General features: G+C 38.5%; 1 protein-coding gene across 1 annotated transcript; it reads right to left on the bottom strand.

Moving 5' to 3' along the window:
- Nucleotides 1-853: 853 nt before the first annotated feature.
- Nucleotides 854-16058, bottom strand: LOC139731497 (DEP domain-containing protein 1A-like). Its single transcript, XM_071642380.1, has 10 exons — nt 16011-16058; nt 14277-14554; nt 13305-13583; nt 11388-11566; nt 10820-10960; nt 7822-8988; nt 3683-3852; nt 3018-3194; nt 1804-1983; nt 854-1087 (listed from the first exon to the last, which is right to left on the bottom strand). Exons 1-10 carry the CDS (start codon nt 16056-16058, stop codon nt 944-946), a joined length of 2763 nt encoding a protein of 920 aa, XP_071498481.1. The 3' UTR covers nt 854-943.
- Nucleotides 16059-23192: the final 7134 nt, after the last annotated feature.

The raw sequence follows: 23192 nt of genomic DNA, 5'->3' as shown, positions 1-23192 counted from the left end.
TTTTAATTGATTGATTAATTAATTTTTTTAAAAATTTCACTGCTTTCATTCAAAAACAATTTTCAAGGGTAAACTCGACCTGAGCCAAAATTCCACTTGTTGGTCAGCTACCCTTTATGCATTCAAAACAAGTTGATATATCATTTGTCGCTGCCAAAAGAGCATCTGTGTCTCGATGAGACAAAAGCATAACAGCATACATCCAAACTACTTTGTAGACATGCAAGTTGTACCTTCTTTCCGACAAATCTTTCCACCTGTAACTCATTTTTGTCCTTCACTTGTCAATATGTCTCTGATTGTCTCTTAGCATCTTTCTATCTTTCTCTGTTTTTCTATATTTGTGTGTATTTCTATTAAAATATATTACATTTCTTCTCTCACTATACCTGGGTCTGCACATTTATATCTTCTTCTCTATCTACCTTTGCATCTATCTACTTGTCTACTTTATCTGGCTATCAATCTCACCATCTCTCTCTCTCTCTTTCGTTATATCTCACACTCATGTCACTTTGGAAAACAACAAAGCACTCCCTGGCCTGATAATACTTCATCCATCAACCACTGACAAGACTCTGGAACAGACTTTATCAAAGTGATACCGTCCTGCTGCTTCTCAACCCACAATGCCACGCAGACAGAAGGAGAGATGAGATGTGCTTCTATTATATACACACGAAGACTTTGAGTGCAAAAGGAGTTAACTCCATTCTTGTTAATTTCAGATATTTGCCTTTAAAGCTTGTAAAACACAAAGAAAAAAAAATGAAAATATAATAAGAGATGTTTTAATAACTTCAAGACTATTCCCTGTTATGAACCAAGTGAAGTATCATTGGAAAGGTTTTATTTTGCTATTATCTGATGATGGACTTACTTTGAAATGTTTACAAATGGCACCTAACCCGTTTGCAACCAAACTCTTCATATATATTTGCCGCTATCGAATGGGCTTGAGCTTGGACAGGGATCTCTTGACGTTGAGCATGGGCTGCTTGATCTTGGGCTTGTCTGGGAAGAGCTCAGCCTCGCTGGAGCTGGTGGGGAGGCGCCGGTGGTAAATGTCCGGATAGGCCTTCTGAAACTGTGCACGGTGTTCAGTCAATGTGAAAAAGACATATAGGGAGGAAAACACAGAGAGATGTCATTCGCTCATAAGCTGCAACTTTTCAGTCAATGAAATCGCATCAAGAGACAAAGCCTATGTATACTTTGTGATCATTAAATTTTGCAAATCAAAAACTTGTACAAAGACAATTTCATGACTGGCTAAATATGTGCATGGAGAACCAGTGATGAAATGAGAACTTAGAATTATTTGCTTTCAAGAAACATCTTGGAGGTGATTCTATCTTGTTTTACAAGAGGCAGTGATTTGGTTTGATCTTAAACTTGCAAGTATCAATGGTAAGAAAGTCATGAAAACAAAATCATTGCAAAACAAAATTTGTACATGTATCTAGTGTCTTTTCTAGCAAAAAAAAAAGAGGAAAAGATGTGAATACAATGATAATTGCCATTATTATAATGATATTTATACAAACACTTTTCTGATTCACTGCACAAAATGATCAATGTCAATTTACTATTATTGATGACATACATTTCAACGATGGACTTGAACAGCAGTTTGGTGGAGGATCACTAAAAACATTGAGCTCTGCTTGCAAAACTAGCATTATATAGAGAAAAGATATAGTTTTGCCATGATTCCAATTTAAAGTGTCTTGAAAAATGCTAGTCATAACCATTACAACTTTGCCTCCACCCAACATCTTTTCATCTTTTCTCAGAACTCACGAGTTTGAGCTTTTTCTTCTTCTCTTTTGCTGGCATCACTCTGTCGGCAATGATGCTGTCTAGGAGGTCCTCAATGGCTTTCTGAGAGCTGGACGTCTTCTGCTTCTCGTACTCCTCCACAGACACCTGGGCACAGAAGGCAGCCGGCTGGACATTTTCTGTGTCCATCTCATACTTTATCTGTAGCCAGCAGGTCAGAGTAAGAGGAATATTATAAAACAGATACATCATCATGACACAATATCTGGAAGATATCTTTGTATTCATGCTAGCTTCTCACTCCTCACCAGTTCGAGTGGTCATGTATTCATCTTGACTGTCAAGAATGCACATTTGAAACAAAAAAATTACCTAATTCAAAACTGGGGTCAAGGTCTTTGTGTCTTTTCCACCTGTACCTGTAGCTGTTTCTATAATTATACATCCAGGGAGGTGTGAGCTCACAGCTCCCTGATTCAGCCACCTTTACTAACCAATCTTTCTTTCTTTTCTGCCTATTGGCCTATCTAACTACTGGTATCTATCTACGGTATCTATCTATCTATCTATCTATCTATCTATCTATCTATCTATCTATCTATCTATCTATCTATCTATCTATCTCTCTATCTATCTATATCTTGCTGTTCTATCTACTTCTTTTTGAGAGTTGCACTTTTTCACGGACCAATCTATGTCCAACAAGCCTGCTTTTCTACAAGTCCCACTCTCAAAGCTTTCAAAGGGTGAACAGGATATATCCAATATCTTCTCTCGCCTCATTCCAAACTCTGCTCATCTGTTCATCCATCAATCAATCAGTCAATCCTTCTCATTAGTCTGTCTACTTTCACTCCCAGGGATGCCAACCTTAACAGAAACCTTATAAACAGCACTGCAGTATCATGAGATCTGAAAAGGTGTAGTTTTTGTGTGTGTGGAAAAGTAGTACTTTCACCTTTCTTGTAATATGCAATTGAGGGAAACAGTATTTTCCATGAAACCTGCAGTATTTTTGATCAAAGAAAATAAGCAGTACAAAATACTGCCAAAATAAGTAACCAGTGGCATCTCTGCACTCCTAATTTAAAACAAACATTCACTAAAGTAAAAACAGAGGCTAAACGTGATCTTGGTGTGACGCACAGATGCATGGATGGGACAAACGGACAACCCAAAAACACAACGCTACCAGCAATCCTCAGAGAGTGGAGGCGTAAAATGATTTGGCTCACCTGACTCCTCTTTAGATACATCATCCTCTCCTCAATGTCTTGTCTCAGCTCCTGCGGTATGGTGAAGAGACTGGCGTGGTTGTCGAGGAGATAGGCTACTATCCTCACGGCCAGCGACTCATCCAAGTCGGCCTCTGCCTCGCAGCAGAGGATGGAGCGTGTGAACGTGTTCAGCAGCTGAAAAATGATAAGATTTTTGGTTGATGGCTTAGCAACGATTACTTCCTTAGTGAGGAATCATCATTTGTTAACATCATTGTTATGAATTTAGGATAACTTGATTTTCTTTTCAGTCATTCAAAACAAGAAAATTGTTTTGAGATTTACATGCCAGTAAATAGGATGACATCATTTTGTCACTTTACATTCTACATATCATACTTGATTGTCACCGATATCACTGTTAAGTGAAAACATAAAACTTTGAGTGAACTTTTTCTTTGAAATGGTCAAAGCTAGGCAACAACAGTCAACTATTGGCATTTGCACTATTGCCACTGGGCACTACAATTACTGGAACTTACAATAATGTGTTACCTCTTTGTTTTTTTTAGCATACCCAAGAAGTGTTATGGTTTAATTCACGAATAAATCCATGGTGAAGTCACGCTTCTCCATGATTATCATTCAACAAACAAAACTAGCATTGAACTGAAGCCCCTTACCAACCGCCTGGTCGAAACATTGGCGCTCAGCACCAGCTCCGCATTGTTCTCCATCTTGCTCATGAGGCGTAGTAGGAGGTGGAGGGCCCTCCTTTGAGGTGGAGGAAGCAGCAGTAGGCAGAGCCGCAGTGCCTCCAGACAGTAGGATTTGTCCTCACTGAGGTATAGGCCTGGAGTGTCGTGAGTGGAATGAGGGAATAACAGGCATGAGGATATGGTTATAATGTGGAACAGTTCACAGAGTGCACTTTGTGCTATGCAATACTGACGCAACAACGTAAATATTCATGAAAATATTTTGTTCGCTATGCACTCTGTACACCTGAATTTATATCACTTCTGGTATCATGTCAACAGTTGGTAAAAATTGCAACCATGCAAATTCTATTTTCCTTGATGAGCAAGAAAATGTAATCACGTGAAGTTTTTTTTTTCTATTACAGTATGTAGTGTGCAAAAGATGATGCACTAGAAATTTCTAATTAGGAAGCACATGAAGGGATGTTAAGATAAGAACATGTTACTTCTGATATAATTGGTACTGGTACATGACTATTCAAAATAACACCAATGCAGTGAAAGTTGTAACCTCGCATGGTACAGAAATGAAGGTCGCTATCATTCAGAGACTTTTCACTGACACACTGATGCACTAACCATCAAGTAGCAGGTTAATCTCTTCACACTGGGCTTAAACAGACAATTTATAATGGAATACCCACCTTTATACTTACCTCTTTCAAATCAAGAAATACATTATGTTTGAGTAAAGACAGATTACAAATACATTTTCCCCAACCCCATCACCAGGCAGTTCATACACACTTCCTACAATATACTGTGCACAGATTTCTATCTCATCAGCAGGTATATATTCCAATATACATTAATAGATGTTAAATATTCTTCAATGGTTAATTAGATTATGATGTGAGGGGATAGAAATTAGGCTGCCATGAAAGTATATCGGATATGACTACCGCTATTGGAGATGGATGCTACACATATCAAGTTAGATATTGATGAAGGCATGAAGCTGTGTAGTCGTGTTAGGTTGGTTAGTTTTATAGCATGCTCCCACACACTTCAGTGTTAGAATCATGTGAATATTAGCAATGGTACACGTGTTAGTGTGTTAAACCAGTTTATCATATCATGTCATCACTGTATTTCTGGCTGCAACCAAAATCAATTGCTTAATCCTTATTAGAAGTGTCAAAGGGAAATAGTGCAGACAACAACATCCACAAGAATTAAGGAAAGTACACCTTTCGACACAAAATGAAACATAGAGCAAGTTGTCCATGAAGCATGAAAAGTGGACTACCACATTATGCTCAAGTCAGCTTAAATACAGAGTAAGACAAACACAATGGTAAAGGTCTTCGAAAAATCTGACCTTAGATTAGAAAGTTATGTAATTTTGTGTTTCAAATGTTCATAAAACAATGACTTATTGTACACATTGTAGTCCTTGTCACACACCCAAACTGGATGACACCCAATGAGTCCCTATTCAATTGTGCATACACTTTGTACATCTTCACTGGATTTCTTCTCTGTGTCAATAACATGAAATCAATAAGTTGTATCCCTCTTGTATCAAATTACTCCAGCCTTGTAATAACCTAGCAATGGTAACTGTTGGGTAAGGGTTTGTGGCTGCTAAATTTATAAACCCAATTAAAGAATATTTTTATATGACACTTTATTTTTTGGTCCCATTTTGATACAACTTTTACCATTTCTCCATCTGAGCTTTCTCTATTTACTAAAGTAGAGTTAAATACCATATCATGGCAATGGAAATTGCACCAAGCCCCAGTCCAGGTTAAGGTTGGTGGTATTGTGATCCCCACTGCAGCACTCTAATTTTTAAATGGTTAGTGCAAAATTATATCAAAGATATTGTTTGTACTACTAGACAATCACTATGTACATTTATGTGATTTCCTCTTAAATGTGATTTATGTAATGAAATGCATTAATATGAATCTCAATAGAGCAACAGCATCAGTAAAGACATTGTTAATCTAAAATAGGAATTGATCTCATCATAATTGTAAAGATACAATGCGATTCTACAAGTACGCACTTTACAAGAAGAAAAAGAAAGAAACATGGCAACATTACTGCCACAAGACGTTTCCCTCACACCAGAAAACTTTGTTGAAATAAGTGTGTCACAGACTAGAGATTAACAATGGATGCCTGAATAACTGTAATGTTTACAAAGTAGAACCTCAATATTCCAAATTACTAGAATTTCTTCTATCAATGCTAAAAGTGTCAAGAATAGGTCTGCATCATGATCACCTTTAGAATAACACCAAACGGGGAAATGTTTAGTGTATTCATAGCAGCAATATAGCAACATGTTTGACACCTGCATTCAGCAGACCCTCAAACAAAGGACCAGAGGTGACTTGGAATAGTTCATTGCAACTGATTGACAAATTGCCCTACATCAACGAAAATATTAAAGCACTATATTGATCAGTGTTTTAGTAGTAGCCATGACAGAATAAATCATGGGCATACATACTCAGGCAGGATTCGAACCTACAACCTCCTGATCTCCGGACAAGTGTTTTATCCACAAGACCACCAAAGATCCGGACATCAGGAGGTTGTAGGTTCGAATCCTGCCCGAGTATGTATGCCCATGATTTCTTTCGTCATGGCTACTACTAAAACACTGAGCAACTTGTAAATCAGTTGCAATGGCAACGACTCGATGGAAGACTTTCATGAACTTGGAATATTGTTCTGCTAACCTGCAGTGGCTAATTAGAGAAAGGCTGCATTGAATATGAAAGATGGGCAAACATGGTAAAAATATAATAATTCTATGAAGTAATTCTAAGGAAATGCTTTTAATTAAATGGACAATATTTAGAGAAAGAGTATATAGCAACTGAGGAATATAAATGCGGTATTTTTGCTTGTGGTGCAAAGCTCTTTGCTACAGAATAGGGCAACAAATTGGAGACATTCAAATCACATGATTGTCATGATGTGTCAAGATCTAGAGACTAATGTCTTGAGTACAATCAGAAAAAAACCAACAACAAACAAACCCTAAAACAAAGTGCAAATGTGCCCATGGGATAATTATTTTTCAAAGATTTGAATCTGGAAACGGAAAAGAGCGACAAATAATCATCCCTGTCCACATTGGTTTGGCTTTGAAGTCCTAAGTTAGTCACATGGAGTTAGGAAGTGCCGTGACATCTGTAACCACTCTCTTTAATCACACAATAAGAATGAAAAATGAAGGAGTATCTTTTTAAAAAATGGAGCGGCAGAGTTATCACGAGACAACAGTTGTGTTTATACCTTGGGCCTAGACTCAAAGTGCAGTAATCATGGTACACCACCAGGATTTCCCATCATGTCCCAATTTGCGCACAATGTTTGTGATAATGCCTATACTTTCAGCCATACAAATCCCAAGAAGAGCAGCAAGCCACACTGTGGATTGTGACAAATATGTGATCACACAGCTGCACAGTCCCTTCTGTACCAAACCTGACACAACATGACATACTATGCAAATGCTGCACAACACCTGAAATTGTTCTAGATTAATTACACATCTTCTTGGTAAATTATGTTTTGTGTAAAATATGGCATCATATATTTTGCCATGTCAGAATATCAATCCCAGCATGCCTCTGAAACATGTGACATGATTTGGATGACTTCATACTACGTGTAGACCAACAGAAAGGGCATTCTCTGGGTTTCAATTTCAGCAGCTGATAGTGCACCAATTTAGAACCAAGCCCTGATTCATGGCCTTTCACTTGTTTAAGAAAAATAAATAAAATGTGCAAAGCTGCTTCCTCTGACTATCAAGTTTAGAGAATGCTGCTTATAATTCTGGATGAAAATCATATGTCATTTCAGTGTTGTTGGGTCAGGTGTGGTACATCAACTTTCCAGGAAGTATATGTTGTAGTTCTTGTTCTGAATGCAATTACATACAGGTATAGGTTTCATAAGTGCAACTGACCATATACAACTTCTCCAAAAGACGTGGTATTGAGCATGACTTTGCTTGCGATAATGAATACAATACCTTTTACAGTACAAAGGGCCAGTGAGATTAGTGGAAGTTGGACCACAGGACTTACTTGAGATGCTGTTCACGCTATCCTGCCGCCTGAGGCGTCGCTGGGCCGTCTGGGCCAGGTTTTCGTACATCGGAGTGGACGTCTGGAGATTGGACAGGCTCCTGCTACACCGAACTGACCCCACGATTGCTGAGGGCATGCCAGAGGGGGTCATCTCGGCCTGATGGACACTGGGGGTCACAAAACTCTGCTGACCGGAGGAGATTGCGGAGTAGGAAAGAGTGGCTCTGATCGGTGCTGGGTAGGGAGGGCTAACCTTTGTGGAGTCATCGGTGTGACTGTGGAGCGTTACCTCCCTTGCTTCCCTGGAGGATCCTTCTATGGGAGAGAGGTTGTAGACAGGGTAGGCAGGAGGCGGAGCCAGACCTGGCGAGACAATCTGATGGGAGCTTGTCACCCGCTCTGCGGGTGTCTCCCTGTCCGCAAGTTCTGCACTGTCGTCCGACAGTTCGCGATATGATGATGACTTCTTCTTGACCAGCCTCCCGAAGAGTTCGGCCGCAGAGCCAAATCTCTTGGAGGCAAAGAGGCCACTGCCCCACTTCTGCTTGGGTAGATTCTCCTTCTTACCAGCCTCGGTGATGTTGGAGAGTGAGCTGCACTTGCGTGGCGGGACTTGAGCCGGAACGGAGCCCGTATTCCCGTAGGTGGATTTATCACTCACTGAGCTTACCTCAGCGAGTGATGACTTCTTTGGAGGTAGCAACGGTGGCATGTTCGCGAACCCATAGTCGTCTTCAGCGTTGCTCATCCTGTGACCTTGGGGTCTTGCGGCGCTGGCGCTGTACACATTGTAGTTCTTGTGCAGGAAAGTGTTTCTGTGGGTCAAGACCTCTGTGCTCCCAAACCTCTGGTTCAGTCCTCGTCGAGGAATCCCAGCCGCGTTGTTGGGTAGATGAGGGGTGTCCCCTTGCATCGCAAGGTCCGCCGGACCGCAGCTGGTGCTGCGTCGCACCTTCCATTGTCCAGCCACGCTCCCGACTCCGTCCCTCCGGGCCGGCCTCTTCCTACCCGAGGCTCTGGCAGACAGGTTTCCCCCACCCATGGTCATATTGAGCATGAGGCTCTCCACCGACTGAAATGAAGTGAGCCCTCCCCTGATTCCTGTGTACACTGTCACAACCTCCTGCCCAGGAACAATACCCCGATCCCTGCATTCCATACTGACTGTTAGAGGGATGATCGTGGATACCAGGGAAGGTGGGACAAGGCGGACAAGAAGCAAGAGAGATGAGAGAAAGAAAAACAGATGGAAAAGAAAATGGATGGATGGTAATTAGTACATAATTTGCAGTGATGAGAGGGTAGTAAATGGAATGAAATTTGGGCAATACATGGGGATGAAAGCATGCAAAGTTTACCTCCCTGGGGAGTAAAAGGGGGTTATGTAGTTTACAACTGTAATATGCTTTTAGTTTCATGCTAGATAATTTCTATTAGATATTGAGGGATTCTGGCTACATGTGTTGTTTGAACCCCATTGCTAGAAACAGAATTGACTGAGTAAGTATTTTGCTTTTGCAGGATAACAAGATAATAATTTTGCTCAAATAAAGAATCTAAATATTCATGACACAAAAAATCAGACGTTTGTGATTTACCATGTTCAGATAGATGCAGTTATCTATTTATATAATGTATCCGATGCATATGATACAAATGTATGTGAAACATCGTTAGATATCAGTAGGTTGCATAGGTTTCCTTTTAGCTTTGGAATTTTTTAATTGATTGATTACATTTCTGTAATATATACACTGGTATATATAGGTAAGGAGACAGAGAGCTATCACTCAAGGTATAGAAAGTAGAATAATGCAATAGATATAATGTACAAATAAATACATTTTGATTACAATTTTATAATTACAGCATTGATTATTTCTTTAATATTATTTGTTAGATATTTTGCTGTAAATATATCATTAAATATATTGATGGCAACATGCAATCACATGATAAAAATATGTGATATGTGAATCCAAATGTGTTAGTTCTTATGACTTGTGTGTTTTCAATCAAATGCCCATTTGTTGAGTAAGACAGGATCTCATATGTTTTTTTTTTCCTTTTTGATATGGGATGCATGGTAAAACTCACACTGCTTTATTCTATAACTGCATCTACATACAAGACATTTCTCAAGTTCTAGTACTTCTTTTAAATAAAGCAAGTGTACTTCAACAGCAGTTCAGCTAATCAGCTTATTAAGTTTATCGCAGATAACAATTTAACATCTGTCATTAATATGTATGAACTTTCAGTTATCAGTTCACTTAACATCTATGCCATACTATGCTTTATAGTGATAAAGTGCACAGATGCTATTCATTCAAATTCTAATATCCTTCATCTGCCATCTTCAACTAAAACAGGAATAATTCCCCAAAGATCTGAAAAAAAATAATAAAAAACACATTTTAATGGAAATCTTTGTAGTTTGCCTTGACAGGTTATAATGAATTAGCTAAACACTATTCAGCACTAGAGGATTACTTGCACATAGCTAGAAGCAAAGCAAGGGGATTTTACCAAGCTGGGGCTGGGAATGACATGGGAGGGTAAAGGTCACATGCAGGTGGCATTACATAACAACATATCGAAGACAAATGACTTCATGATTCATCTCGCATCAGCAAAAACTAAATCCCTGCTTTAAAACTAAAACGAAAACAAAAACAAGAGACGGACATTCATACCGATGTCAAATCACCGCTATTTCTTTCTTTACATGATCAACAAAAGGAAAAACAAAAACAAAAACAAAAACAGAAGGCCATAATTTCAACCATGGACCATGTATCAGGTGATCAAGTATCACCTTTTAGGGATCATGCATCTATATAAAAACAACAAAACCCTGAGTATACCTTCTACATATGACATCGCAACATGGTAACCATGAAAAAAACCCCACAATAATAATAAAAAATAAAATGAAATCAGGATGGGACCTTGGCCTGGCAGTGCAGTGCAGTCAGGCCAGTCCTGTACTCACCAAATGAATCAACGACTAGGTTGTATCTGCTGTATGTGATGAGGGGCTCACTGAGATTCTGGAAGTAGTTGCTTACAGTCTTAAAGACATCCCTCTCAAAACCGGGATAGTTGGGAAGCTCGGAGTCAATCTTACTAGGCCCTTGAAATTTGTGAGAGAAGGAAAAAACATAATTTGTTGTGTCTCCTACCAAGGTAAAAATGGGACCAAAGTCAAGCCAGTTTCTTTTATGCACCTTTTATTTTACCAATATTACACTGGCATCTTAAATAATTCAAATCACTGTTCTGCCTGACAAGTTTTACCTTTATCCATCAGTCATAGCTTTGCCTAGCAGCTCAGAGTTCAAAATGTATGATTTTTATTCACATCAAAAGCATCTTCACTGACCAATCACTCAAAAGTATTCCAAGTTTGCGGTAATCTCACCTAAACTCATTTAGGTAGTCAATTTTCTCGGACTCAACACAAGCCCCATTCCTTTCAGAATTTGATATCTTTGTGCAACATGCAAAAATGATTTAAACAGTATCAAAGTCCCTCCATAGAGTTCAAACCCCCTACTTACAATTTGCCAAACACCTCATTGCAGATAGCACCCAATGAGGTAAGTCCCCTTCCTTCTTCAAGAGCTGGACCACTCCATTCCTGTTGATGTGGGTGCAGTTGTGAATGATGTCGGAGGGGACAATAACAGAGTCATCCAATAGCCCATCTAGTGTTGACAACCAGAGTAGCCTTTCCAGTCTGAAATGAGAGAACAGTGTTTATATTTGTAATCTTTAGTCTGGGGGGAATGAGGCAAGAAGTTGGCAGGGAAGTTGTGCCAACCAGAAAACAGTTTTCATGTCATGGCTACTACTAAAACACTGATCAATTGAGTGCTTATTTTCATCGATCTATGGCAATTTGTCAATTGGTTGCAATTAGAAAGTGTTGATGGCTGTGTTAAAAGAGCAATAGGTCTTGTGACAACTTATGTGTCAAAAAATTGTGCTTTATCAACATCCCACAAAAACATATACAAACAAAAAGAAACCAGCAGGTCTAGCGCTCATCTAAGCCATAAATGTTGCTTTTGTGGCATTCAAATTGGGGCAAACTAGCGATATAATCTTGAGATTCACGGGTGGTATTCTGAATGAACACTGTTTTAACTCTGTTGTAACTTTTGTTGTAACTTATGTTGCAAGTCCGTGAGCTACAACCACTAAAACAGCTGTAAATCAGTATTCCGAGAACTGGTTTTAACGGTGTTAAACAAGTAAGTCAGGAAAACTGTGCAAAAATTAAGACAAGGGCATGAGCAGGCAAAGAGAACACGAGATAAACAAAGTTAAAAAAGAAGTTACAACAAAAGTTACAACAGAGTTAAATGGTGTTCAGAATACCGATTTGCTACAACAGACTTAACCCTAATCATGCCGGGCTTTTTGGCTATGCTAAAACCAAAAGGGGGCAGATTCCACCCCCCCCCCCCCCCCGAGATCTCGGCCATCAATTTCTGATTTTAATTGATTAATTATGCAAATTAAGTGAAAGATCATATTTTAGCATACAGTACAATTAAAAGCATTGAGAGTCTACTTTTTTGGTTTGTATATCTGTTTTAGCATATTCCACAATTGTACATCATAAAAATGTCCTAAAGTCATTTCAATTTATATGTATTTTATTGTTTTCAGAATTTCTTATGTATTTCTCTGTTTTCAACTTGTTTATTTCTTTTTTAATTGGAAATTGTCACTGACCACTTTTCTACCATAATTAGCATAAAATGAATCAATGAAAGTGATTAATTATAAAATCAGTACCTAGGGTTTTTATGACTTTCATGACAGAGCACTGTTTTCCATAAGAAATGTACACAAAATCAAAAAATTGTGCCCATTTTGGGGTGACATGCCGTTACAAAAATGGGCACGGCTTTGAAAAAGTATGCACGAACGTCGCAAATTTGGTCTCAAAAGTTGCGCGAGACGTGAACAAAGAAAGTCATGAACCCTCGCGACGAGGCATTCTCGCGTTACAGAATTATAGCGCGAAACGTTGAGGGAGGATTCTGCCCCCCCCCCGGCCCTTTTGGGATTAAAACAGAGTTAAAATGGGCTCAGAATACCACTCCAGAAATTGCTGCAGGCCCATTGGGCATCACCCTGCTAATCTTTGGTACTTGAAGCACCATCACATTTTGTATAAACTGTAATCCCCTCGCCCAATGATGATTCCTGCCAAGTTTCATCAAAATCAAGCCACCAGTTTTCAAGAAGATGAAAAAAAAAAATATGAAAAATATTTGGAGTTCTTGGGCCCCACCTTAGGGCACCACCATAATTTGATTAACAACAAGTTTATAATAAGTCTGGCCGGAATCCAGTAACCTGTTTTCAGGAAGAAGATGAAAATATGAACAATTATGAAAGATATTTAACACTGTAATCACCATTTTGGCATCTCTGTTTCTATGGCAACATAAGAAGTTTACCTCTTCAGTGTGGCACTCTTCCAAACCTCCTCCACCTGTTCTGTGGTGAGTGGTCTGGGTATCAGTCTACATCTGGGCAGCTCCTTGGTTACTCCGCTGCTCTCTGCAGGCCGAACATCAACGACATTTGTGTCCCTAAGAGCCAGAGGTTGGGTGACCCGACCCTGCGTTGTCCTGGCAACAGACTTCTTGACCTTTGGGCTGGGGCTGAGGCTCTGGATGCTACTCCGGCTGGCCAGGGCGGAGCGCAGCTTCTTCATGGGTGATACTGGCAAGAATCTGTGGTTTCATAGATGCGGTGAGATGAGAGATTTTATATCAAATGAAATACAAAAACATTGCAAACGTGGGAACCGAGGGTATATGATATGCATATACAAGTATTTTCAATATTTAAGAACCTTCCCATTATAGTGGCTTCATCACTCATTATTACTCTTACTGCTAGTACCTGCTTTACCTAATCAGTATCTCTGCTTGTAAATATATTAGCTTCTATGTGAATGTAACTCTTTTTGCTAGGAGAGCTCTTACTGTTTCATTGTACATCTGCACTGAATAATGGGGTAAACCCACAAAACAGCTGGTAATAAACCTACAGCACACTCTCTGACCTTGGACAATAGCCCATCAGTACCACTGCAGTAGGGCCATCAGTCTAGTAAAGACCAGCTTAAAATCTCGAAGTCCCTGTAGTAAATCCCAGATTTAGAACTCAGGAATCAGAGTGCATTCTCTGTGGAGAGATATTGTCTAACAAGACAGGCAGGACACAATAGTTTGGGAGTGCTCACAACTCATTGTGAGAGAGGGCCACTAGTCAAGCAGCTTACTACCACCTCTAGCAAAGACTAGCTTAGCTTCAAGAAGAACAAATAGAGCTTAGAAGGGTTGTCAGTATACGGTCCACTGATTTCTCTCTCTCTCTCTAACCCTTCCCCTTTTTCAGTTTCTGGACAACTGCCCACTCACTTGTATAGATGACCATTGTCTTCAAATGAAGCTTTTTCTGCAGCAGCCACTTTTGAGGTCTGTATTTCTTCAATGATTTTGCTCTGCACAAATTTATCCAAGAGCAGCACAACTTGTTGCCTTGTGACCCAGGGACCAAAGTTCTCACTGTTGCAGAGGTAGTTGTGCAGCCAGTCGACGGCCTCCGCCGACGTGAAGCAGTTGTCATAGTGGCGCATCCGCCATCGGTGGCGCTTCAACGGAATACCTGATCGGAAATCACTGATGATGGTATTCCACTGTTGATCGGAAGGCATACAATGTCAATTTTGAAGTTAATAATCAAATCTTTTGACCATATTTAAACACAGGGCCATAAGGCATAAGTTACCCAAAATACATGCAGCCACCAAGAGAAATGTAACAGCATGTTATGACAGGAACATATGCATTTTATAACGACATCACAATTGAATCAGTCGACATATAACCTATGGTCACACAGTCAAAATCTAGTGGTGACTGTTAGGTACCATGCATAACTGGAGTGCTAACAATCTTCACTTCAGATCATAATTGACACACTGTGATGAAGAACTTTTTATACTATCAATATATTTAAGGATCACAAAAATTTGGGATAATTCAAGCTAGGAATGAAAATATAATTTTAATCTACTTCTTGCTGTGATTCAATTGTTTTATCTTTATCATTGCAGACATTCATCAATCACAAAGGAAGTGATCATCAAGTTGCTGTTCAAAGCTTTAGATTGAGCACCATAGAAGTAGCATTTGAAATTTGATGTTCAACAACGAATATTTAATGTCTACAACCTGTTTGAAATCTGGGTGTATACTGCAAAAATCCAAGTGGACAGCAATGGACTATTATTAGCGGAATCATATGTTCACCGCACCCTATTTGTCAATATAATAATTGAACTACATCGGTATGTATTCAAATTGATGCATTTTACAGTATTTAAGTTGAAATTTAGCCACAATACTACTATGTACAACGTACATACCATAGGCCTATAGTAATCCGGTCCATAAGCCAGCAATTGATTGAAAGATTAGTCTGAATTTATCAGGGATATATATTCTGCAGAGACTATGCCTGGCTTCACAGAATTCCCTCTTATCTTAGAAAGACAGACAGATTTTTCTGTCTAAGAAAATGCAAATGGAAAGCCAGCGTATTAATCTCATTTCTAAATTTGTTTTTTGTATTGTCCGTCCGTCCATGCCACGGCTGCATGGGTAGGCTCAATCTAAATTCTAACGTTTAGTAGACTATACCGCGGAGTGGCATCGTGAATACTGACCGAGAGGTTCAACAACTTGTTGTAAAATCTATGTAACGTTACAGTCTACAGATAGCAGATCACTGCTGATTGATGTAGGTCCACAGTCGACACCCGGCATTACCCATTGGAAATTGATCTCTTCAGTGCTGTAACGTTAGTAGTAAATTTACTCTGCTACTGAGCACTTCTAATTACTTTCCATTTTCTAGTAAACACTGCACTCGCACTTGACAGAACATTATCGACACACTCGAGCGTGTCAAAAACGGTTATTCTTCATCGTTCATAGATACGATTGTTAACAAATCTTGAACCTGTCAACAAACCACTACCTAACCAGCTAGCATCATAAGCAGCTCGCAGTAGCACAACGGTGAGAGAACGAGAACCTCCCTGAGCTGATCTCTCGTACATGATGGATGTCTACCCATCTTCTACTCACCAGTTTTGTTGCTCGAAATGGACCGATCGTTGCTTTCGGTTTATCCATGTTCATGCATGATATGCGTCTTTCTACGGCATCTGACTACTGCTGATTTAATGAGACCTCTTGACCGGAATTAAGACATTAATCCCATGTATGATGAATCCGGAATATGGGAAAGAAATTCTGTATTCCGAGTGTCAAAGACAAAGTTGTACAGTAAGTTACAAACTGGCTGGCCGGATTTGAGCTGTACGCTCACACACCAACATGCAATGAATTACTGTAATGGAAGAGGCCGGAATGTGACCGATCTAGCCGCACATGCATACTATACAGTCCGTGCGAGCAATGCTCGTGCGATCGAGAACCGACACCAACACCACCACACGATGATCCTGTTTGCAGGTTGAATCGCATTATTGTCGATCCCTTTCAAAGTCTCCGCCAGTGTTTACCACACACTGATTGGCTGCGTGTGGCAGAAGCCGGAATTAAGTAGACTCCCTACCAGTCGTCGCAATTCTCCCCCTATTTAACCGTGCTGCGGATATTAATCAAAATTAATCAAATGACGTGCATATTGATTAAATAAATTATGTCATGTAAAATTTTAGATCATTCAAGCCATGAGATAGCAGTTCAAAAATGGTGTCTGTTTTCTTTCATTTGAATGCCGTAAGTATCCCCTAGTAATTTTAGTAGACACACTGAACGTACATGGTATCATGTAAATTTTGAAATAGAATGCAACGGAAATGAGATTTCCGTTTTTTTCCCATTAAAGTTAATTGGCACTTAAAAATTTTGATGGTAGCTTCGAGCATGGCATATTGGATTTTCTTACAGAAATTCACTCTAAAGATCTAAAGCAAGTCATGTAGTCAAACCATGCCTTATCTCTACCCAAAAACTATTTACTAGCTTTATATTATTGTCATTAAGTGAAATTCTCCGTGTTTGTATTAATCAAAACGAAGTTGATATAATGCATTATGATTTCGGTATCACAGTGAATAATTTGAGTCGATTATATGAATCGTATTTCGACAAAGGGCAGTCAAAAGTAAAATATTCAAAGGCAATCTGCAACATAACAGAAAAAGAATTGTAAAATCATGCAGAACCGTTGATAACTGTGATGAAAATACTAAGAAACATAGAACATGAAAATTATATAATCTGTTTTCAAGCGAAATTTCTCTGTTGAAGGCTCTTTTGAGATTAAGCCTTCCGTGATAGGGCATTTTTAGAATAATTTCGCTTTGCACAAAACTTCCTTGAATTTACATGTAGGCCTACTTCTAAGATGCACTTGCGTTACTTACACGCGAGGAGGTCCGCTATCAGAAGGGTGGACACAATGTATCCATTTGGTGTAAAGATTCCAGTCTTTGGTGGATGATCAACACATAAAACTGCAGTAAGGCGATTTTCACAAAATATGCTCGTTGCGCTATATATCTCATCACCATGACGCCATAATGAGGTTACCACTAATACTGGTAAAAACAATGAAATTAAAAAAAGTACTATAGTACCACTAAACAGAGCATCAGATCAATATTGTGTTGATGTACGTGTTTGGAATCCTGTTAATCGAGTACTCCATATCAACCAACCAATCAGTCATGCATATCGAATAAAAACATTCTTCATATACTGCGAGACTACATCTATACTTTTGCACGTCAGATCAGTGTTCTAGAATTTATAAAAGGTGTTCGGTGATCTATTTTGCATCATCCCCACGTTCCAGATGATTTTCACCTGAATGTTGTAAACATCGTATTTTGCGAAAACTTCTGGAACGCGTTGCATATCTTGATGGAAATAATAGTCAAACCTGTCTATTATAGCGGCCACCCAAGGAAGACGAAAAGAGTGGCCGTTATAGACAGGTTATCCGACTTTTGTGTGCAATTCCTACATGTACATGTATCATCGTTGTATAGGGCCTAAATCTATAAGTAGGACCTACTTACATTGTACATGTATGTGTAATTGTGTATACGTATGCTCACTGTGTGTTTCATGCATTGAGCAATGCCGGTGTTTATCAAGTTGTTGCACAGTAGCACGTGTACAGTCGTGAAGAAAGCTTTACACTTGTGCATTATTATGACTGAATGAGTGATGAATGCAGCAGTGGCGATGACTGAACGTTGCCCATGAATGACTAGCACGGCTGCAAAGCAGAAAACACGCTGAATTATTGGTTCGGCTATATACGGCTCCATCAAGTATATGGGTCTGTGGCCGCTATAGACAGGTTAAAATCTACCGCGGGAGACAAAATCTGTGGCCGCTGGCCGCGTTAGACAAGTGGCCGCTATGCACAGGGTCTTTAACAGGGCTTTTCGGGGGGGGGGGGGGGGGGGGGGGGGTCAGTGGCCGCATACGGCAGGTGGCCGCTGTAGACAGGTGGCCGCTAAGGCAGGTTTGACTGTATCTATGCAAATGGACGGTTAATGACTCTTCGAAGGAAGAGGGTTCACCATCATTAGTCCCATTTTGCGAAATATTCATTCGCTGCCGCTGTCTCCACAGCGTTAATTTGATGGCAAATCTCCATACGTCGAGACGTATGGCCGAGAGGTTAAAGGCGACGTCTCAGAGACGTGAGGTTGCACACGTGCAGGTTCGAACCCCACAAGAGCATCAACCAGCACGCAGCCTTTGAAGTCAGCGAACCAAGTTCAGTTGAAGGAATTTTTTCGATCAGCCGCTCAGCATGAGAAGACAAAGCCTTCTACATCTCAGGGCTCAATCTTTGGAATGCCCTCCCGCGATGGATCAGAAATGCATATTCTTTATCATGCTTCATGATTTACCTGAGGACTTGAAGGGATGGTATGTTTCTGGATGAGATGGGGATTCTGGTTTTAAACTTTTTACAAGATAATTAGAAACTTCTTATATAAAATATTAAAGAACATATACAATTCTAAGAAGATCAAAATATTGATGATTTAGATAAGATTAATCGCTTAAAACATGAGATAGATAGATGGTATGAATATCTATGTAAAGGTGCGTAATTATGTTAGATCAAGGGTAAGGTGGCTTGAGTCAGGAGAGAAGTCATCTGGATATTTTTTTCAGCTTGAAAAAGCAAAGGGTAAGAAAAAAGAAATAAATTGTATTGAAATAGATGGTAAGATCTTCAGAGAAGCTGAAGAGATTCTGAAAAAGATACATTATTTTTATAGTGATATCTATGGAACAGACGATTCCAAGACTGATATTAAAGACTATATTTGTAATTTAGATTTTAATGTTTTGAGTGAGGAAGACGCGAACATCTGCGAGGGAAAACTCACAGAAAATGAATGCTGGTTTGCACTTAAATCGATGCATTTGAATAAGTCACCTGGCAGTGACGGTCTTAGTGTAGAATTTTACAGATGTTTCTGGGAAGACCTGAAACAGATGGTAATCGACAACTTGAATCAGGGATATATAAAAAAAATTGTCCTTTTCTCAAAGTCAAGCTATTCTAACACTCTTGTGTATAAAAGGCGATAAGAACATAGATAATTGGCGACCAATTTCGTTGCTTAATATAGATTATAAGTTGACGGCTCGTGTTTTGACAATTACTAATTCATTATATTATATCTGAGGACCAATATGGTTTTATGAAAAATCGTTCTGCATCAAAGTGTATACGGACAGTTCAGGATGTAATTGATTATTGTCAATGTACTGAAACACCCGCTATCATTATGTCATTAGATTTCAAGAAAGGATTTGATACTATCAATCATGATTTTTTGTTTTGGTTTGTTGAAGGAACTAAGATTTAAAGAATCCTTCATCAGATGGATTAAAACGTTGTACAGTAATGCTAATGGTAGAGTAATGAATTATGGTTGGATATCTGAAGAATTTTTTATTAAAAGAGGTGTGCGGCAAGGATGTCCGTTATCAGCTCTTTTGTTTATCATTGTTGCAAAAATTTTAGCAGCAAAAATAAAGCAGAATGTTAAAATAGAAGGTATTTCAGTATAGCTAATATCGAATCAGAAAATGAGTATAAAGATATTCGAATTACTCAATTTGCTGATGATACTACGATTTTAGTTGATTCTGTTGATTCTTTTAAAGAAGTAATGAAAGAAGTAGAATTTTTTTGGTGAAAATGCTGGCCCAAAAATTAACTGGTCAAAATCTCAGTTTATGAGACTGAATTTAGATATTCAAAATATTGGAGAATTAAATCTCACAGAGGATGCCATAATGTCTCGGTATATACGTTGGGAAATGCTACAAAGAAGTTGAAAACCCTAACTGGGAAGGCAAATCAGGGAAAATAAAAAATACGTTAGATTTATGGAGAATGAGAAATTTGACATTGTATGGAAAGGTGACCATTATCAAACAATTAGTGACATCTCAATTAGTATACACAGCTACAGCAGTACCTGTGCCCTTAAAAATGATTAGGTTAGTAAATAGATTATTGTATCCCTTTTTGTGGAATTCCAAACGGGACAAGGTAAAATGCACTGTATGCTGCAACCCTGAAACAGGAGGAGGACTTAAAATGGTTGATTTGTTTTCAAAATGTTTATCTCTCCGTTTATCAGGGATTAAGAAGTATTTTTTTCTGGGGAACGAATGTTTGTTTCAATATTGGACCCAGAAAATTGGTGGAATGCCTTTGCGTTGGAAATTTAATTGCAAGAAAAATGATATATCAGGCAGGTGTTAGGAATATGCAGAAGGAGAAAAATACCTGAGTTTTACATTGACCTTTTCTGTTCATGGTCTGAGTTAAAGAAGTTGTTTGGAATAATAGTAATATTAGATATGAAAGTGAAATGTTATGTTTCCAGAGTTGGATAAAGGAAAATGTTATTACAGTGACACAGATTATAGAAGATGGGGAATGGGAAGACGTTACATCCATAAATAAAACCTTCCGAGATAGGCAGCTGCTCGCCTCATTTGAATTGTCTAAGTTGAAAAAAGCATTCCCCAGGTTTTGGTTGGATAAGTTACGTAATAACATACAGACTCCTGTATTGCTGCAAAAAGAACAATTTGATGCTATTGAGGTGTCAACGGGTGATAAAATCAGTGTTGAGAAAACGTCAGCTAAACATTATTATAGATTATTTTTGCATAAGAAAAAACAAGAACCTTCGTGTTTATATTTCTGGCAAGGTTATTTGAATCTACCCTGTGATTTTGATTTGAAAAAGGTATTGCAATGTAAGTTTCATCAGATTAATGATAATAGAATAAAGCAATTTAATTTCAAGCTTTTTCATCGAATATTGCCCAGTAAAGACAATTTGTCTAAATGGGAAATTTTGAATGATAATACTTGTGTATTATATGTAATTGTAAAGAAACCATCTGTTATTTTTTTGCTGAAATGCAAAATAATCAAAATGTATTGGAAAGTGGTCTCGGTTTTAACTCGAAATATTTTCGATCTTGTAACTGATATCAATGAAAAATGTATTATTCTCGGATATGATATAGGTAAAAAAAAAGATGAAATTAGTTATTTCTTTTTAATTATGCCCAATTCATTGTTTACAGGAATTATGTCAGAGAACGCAAGGAAAAAAAAAAACCAAATGTTTGTTCAATGTACACTATTTAGTAGAAGATTTGAAAGCAGAATGAAGATTTTATATCAGTTTGAAGTGCAACCAAACAAGATTTGATGATAGTGGATTAAGAAGAATACGCAACTACTTTGGTTGGTATCATTGATGAACCTTTTAATTATTTTTTCCCCGTCAAAATGATTATGTTGAGTGCCTTTTGGATACTTGTGGATAAAGTGATTGTATGCGAAGTTATGTGGAAAAATAAAGTACCTCAGGTGAGGAAAATAGAAAAAAAGATATACAATTTTAAGAGGAATTCAAAGTTTACTCGGCAAAAATCGGTTTTGAAATGGCTGAAATATCCAGAAATATGTTGTCTTAATAAAAGGTGAGTCCCATCTTTTATTAGAACTACTTTGCTTTACTATGTTGTTTTTTGATATCTCAGCAATTTCAAAACGGATGTTCATCAAATAAACTTTTAATTCCTCTTAGAATTGTATATATATGCTCTTTAGTATTTCATATGTAAGTGGTTTTCAATCATCTCGTTAAAAGTTAAAACCTGAATAACCATTTCTATCAAAACTATATCATCCCTTTAACTCTTGTCTTGTCAACAAATTAATACCCCAACATCATTGACTAAACAGTCGAAGTTGGAGACAAAGATCAAGCGCCATAAACGAGCACCCTTCAAAGGCAGACCGGCGATGGTGACACAACTCTGCTCCTGCGACACTTGCTCTGGTCTTAGTTAGAATCTCCAAGGACATAGGGTTGTGATAGGGTTTTATGTTATAGTTTGATGTGAGTATTATGATTAGGGCTAGGGTACGTTATGTTTGTGAGTAGAATTTATGTTTGGCTAAGCGTGCAGATATTTTATGGGAACAATTGTCGCAGGAGTAAAATGAATGTCATGATTAAGGGACCCCCGGCGGTATACAAGAAGCCACAACCACCACCACCACCACCACCATCATCATCACCATCATCATCATCATCACCGTCATCATCATCATCATCATCATCATCGTCATCATTGTCATCAGTATCATGACAAACATGATGACAAACAGTTGACTCCGGTCAGCGGAAGGGGGAGTGGTCTTGCCATTCCGCAATTATGCAAAATATCTTGATCGCTTTTGTTGTCAGTTACAAAAAGACCCCTCGGTAAATCGCAGAGCTACCAAGTCTCACGCATTGTGAAAATCGGTTCTTTTAACATGGTATAAAGTTGAGCAGGGCTATACATCCGCGAGAGGTAATTTTGTAACTGTAAGTAAAATGTGTTGTCCAAAAGAGAGAGGCAAGCTCCTGTCTGTACATGCATTTTGCAAATTCGTAAACCGTGAACATAGATAAAATTTGCCCCATGTCGATCACTCACACCTCGATCCCAACCAAAACAAAAAAGAAACGAAACAAACCTCGCCAAATAAAAAAAAACACATAAGAAAACAGACAAATAGACACACAAACAAAGAACAAATAACAGAGGAATGCAATGTAATCTTCGTTTTCAAAAGCTAAGTCAGGGGGCTAGTGCAACTCCGTATTATGTGTAACCTGTCATGCATTTTTAATATACAGAGATTCTTTATCGCGTAGAGGGTCTGTTCAT

Source organism: Diadema antillarum, unplaced genomic scaffold (assembly GCF_040938485.1).
Source record: "Diadema antillarum isolate AM-2024a unplaced genomic scaffold, OU_Dant_1.0 seq00000376_RagTag, whole genome shotgun sequence".
NCBI lineage: Eukaryota > Metazoa > Echinodermata > Echinoidea > Diadematoida > Diadematidae > Diadema > Diadema antillarum.
This window is presented reverse-complemented; position numbering and strand designations above follow the sequence as displayed.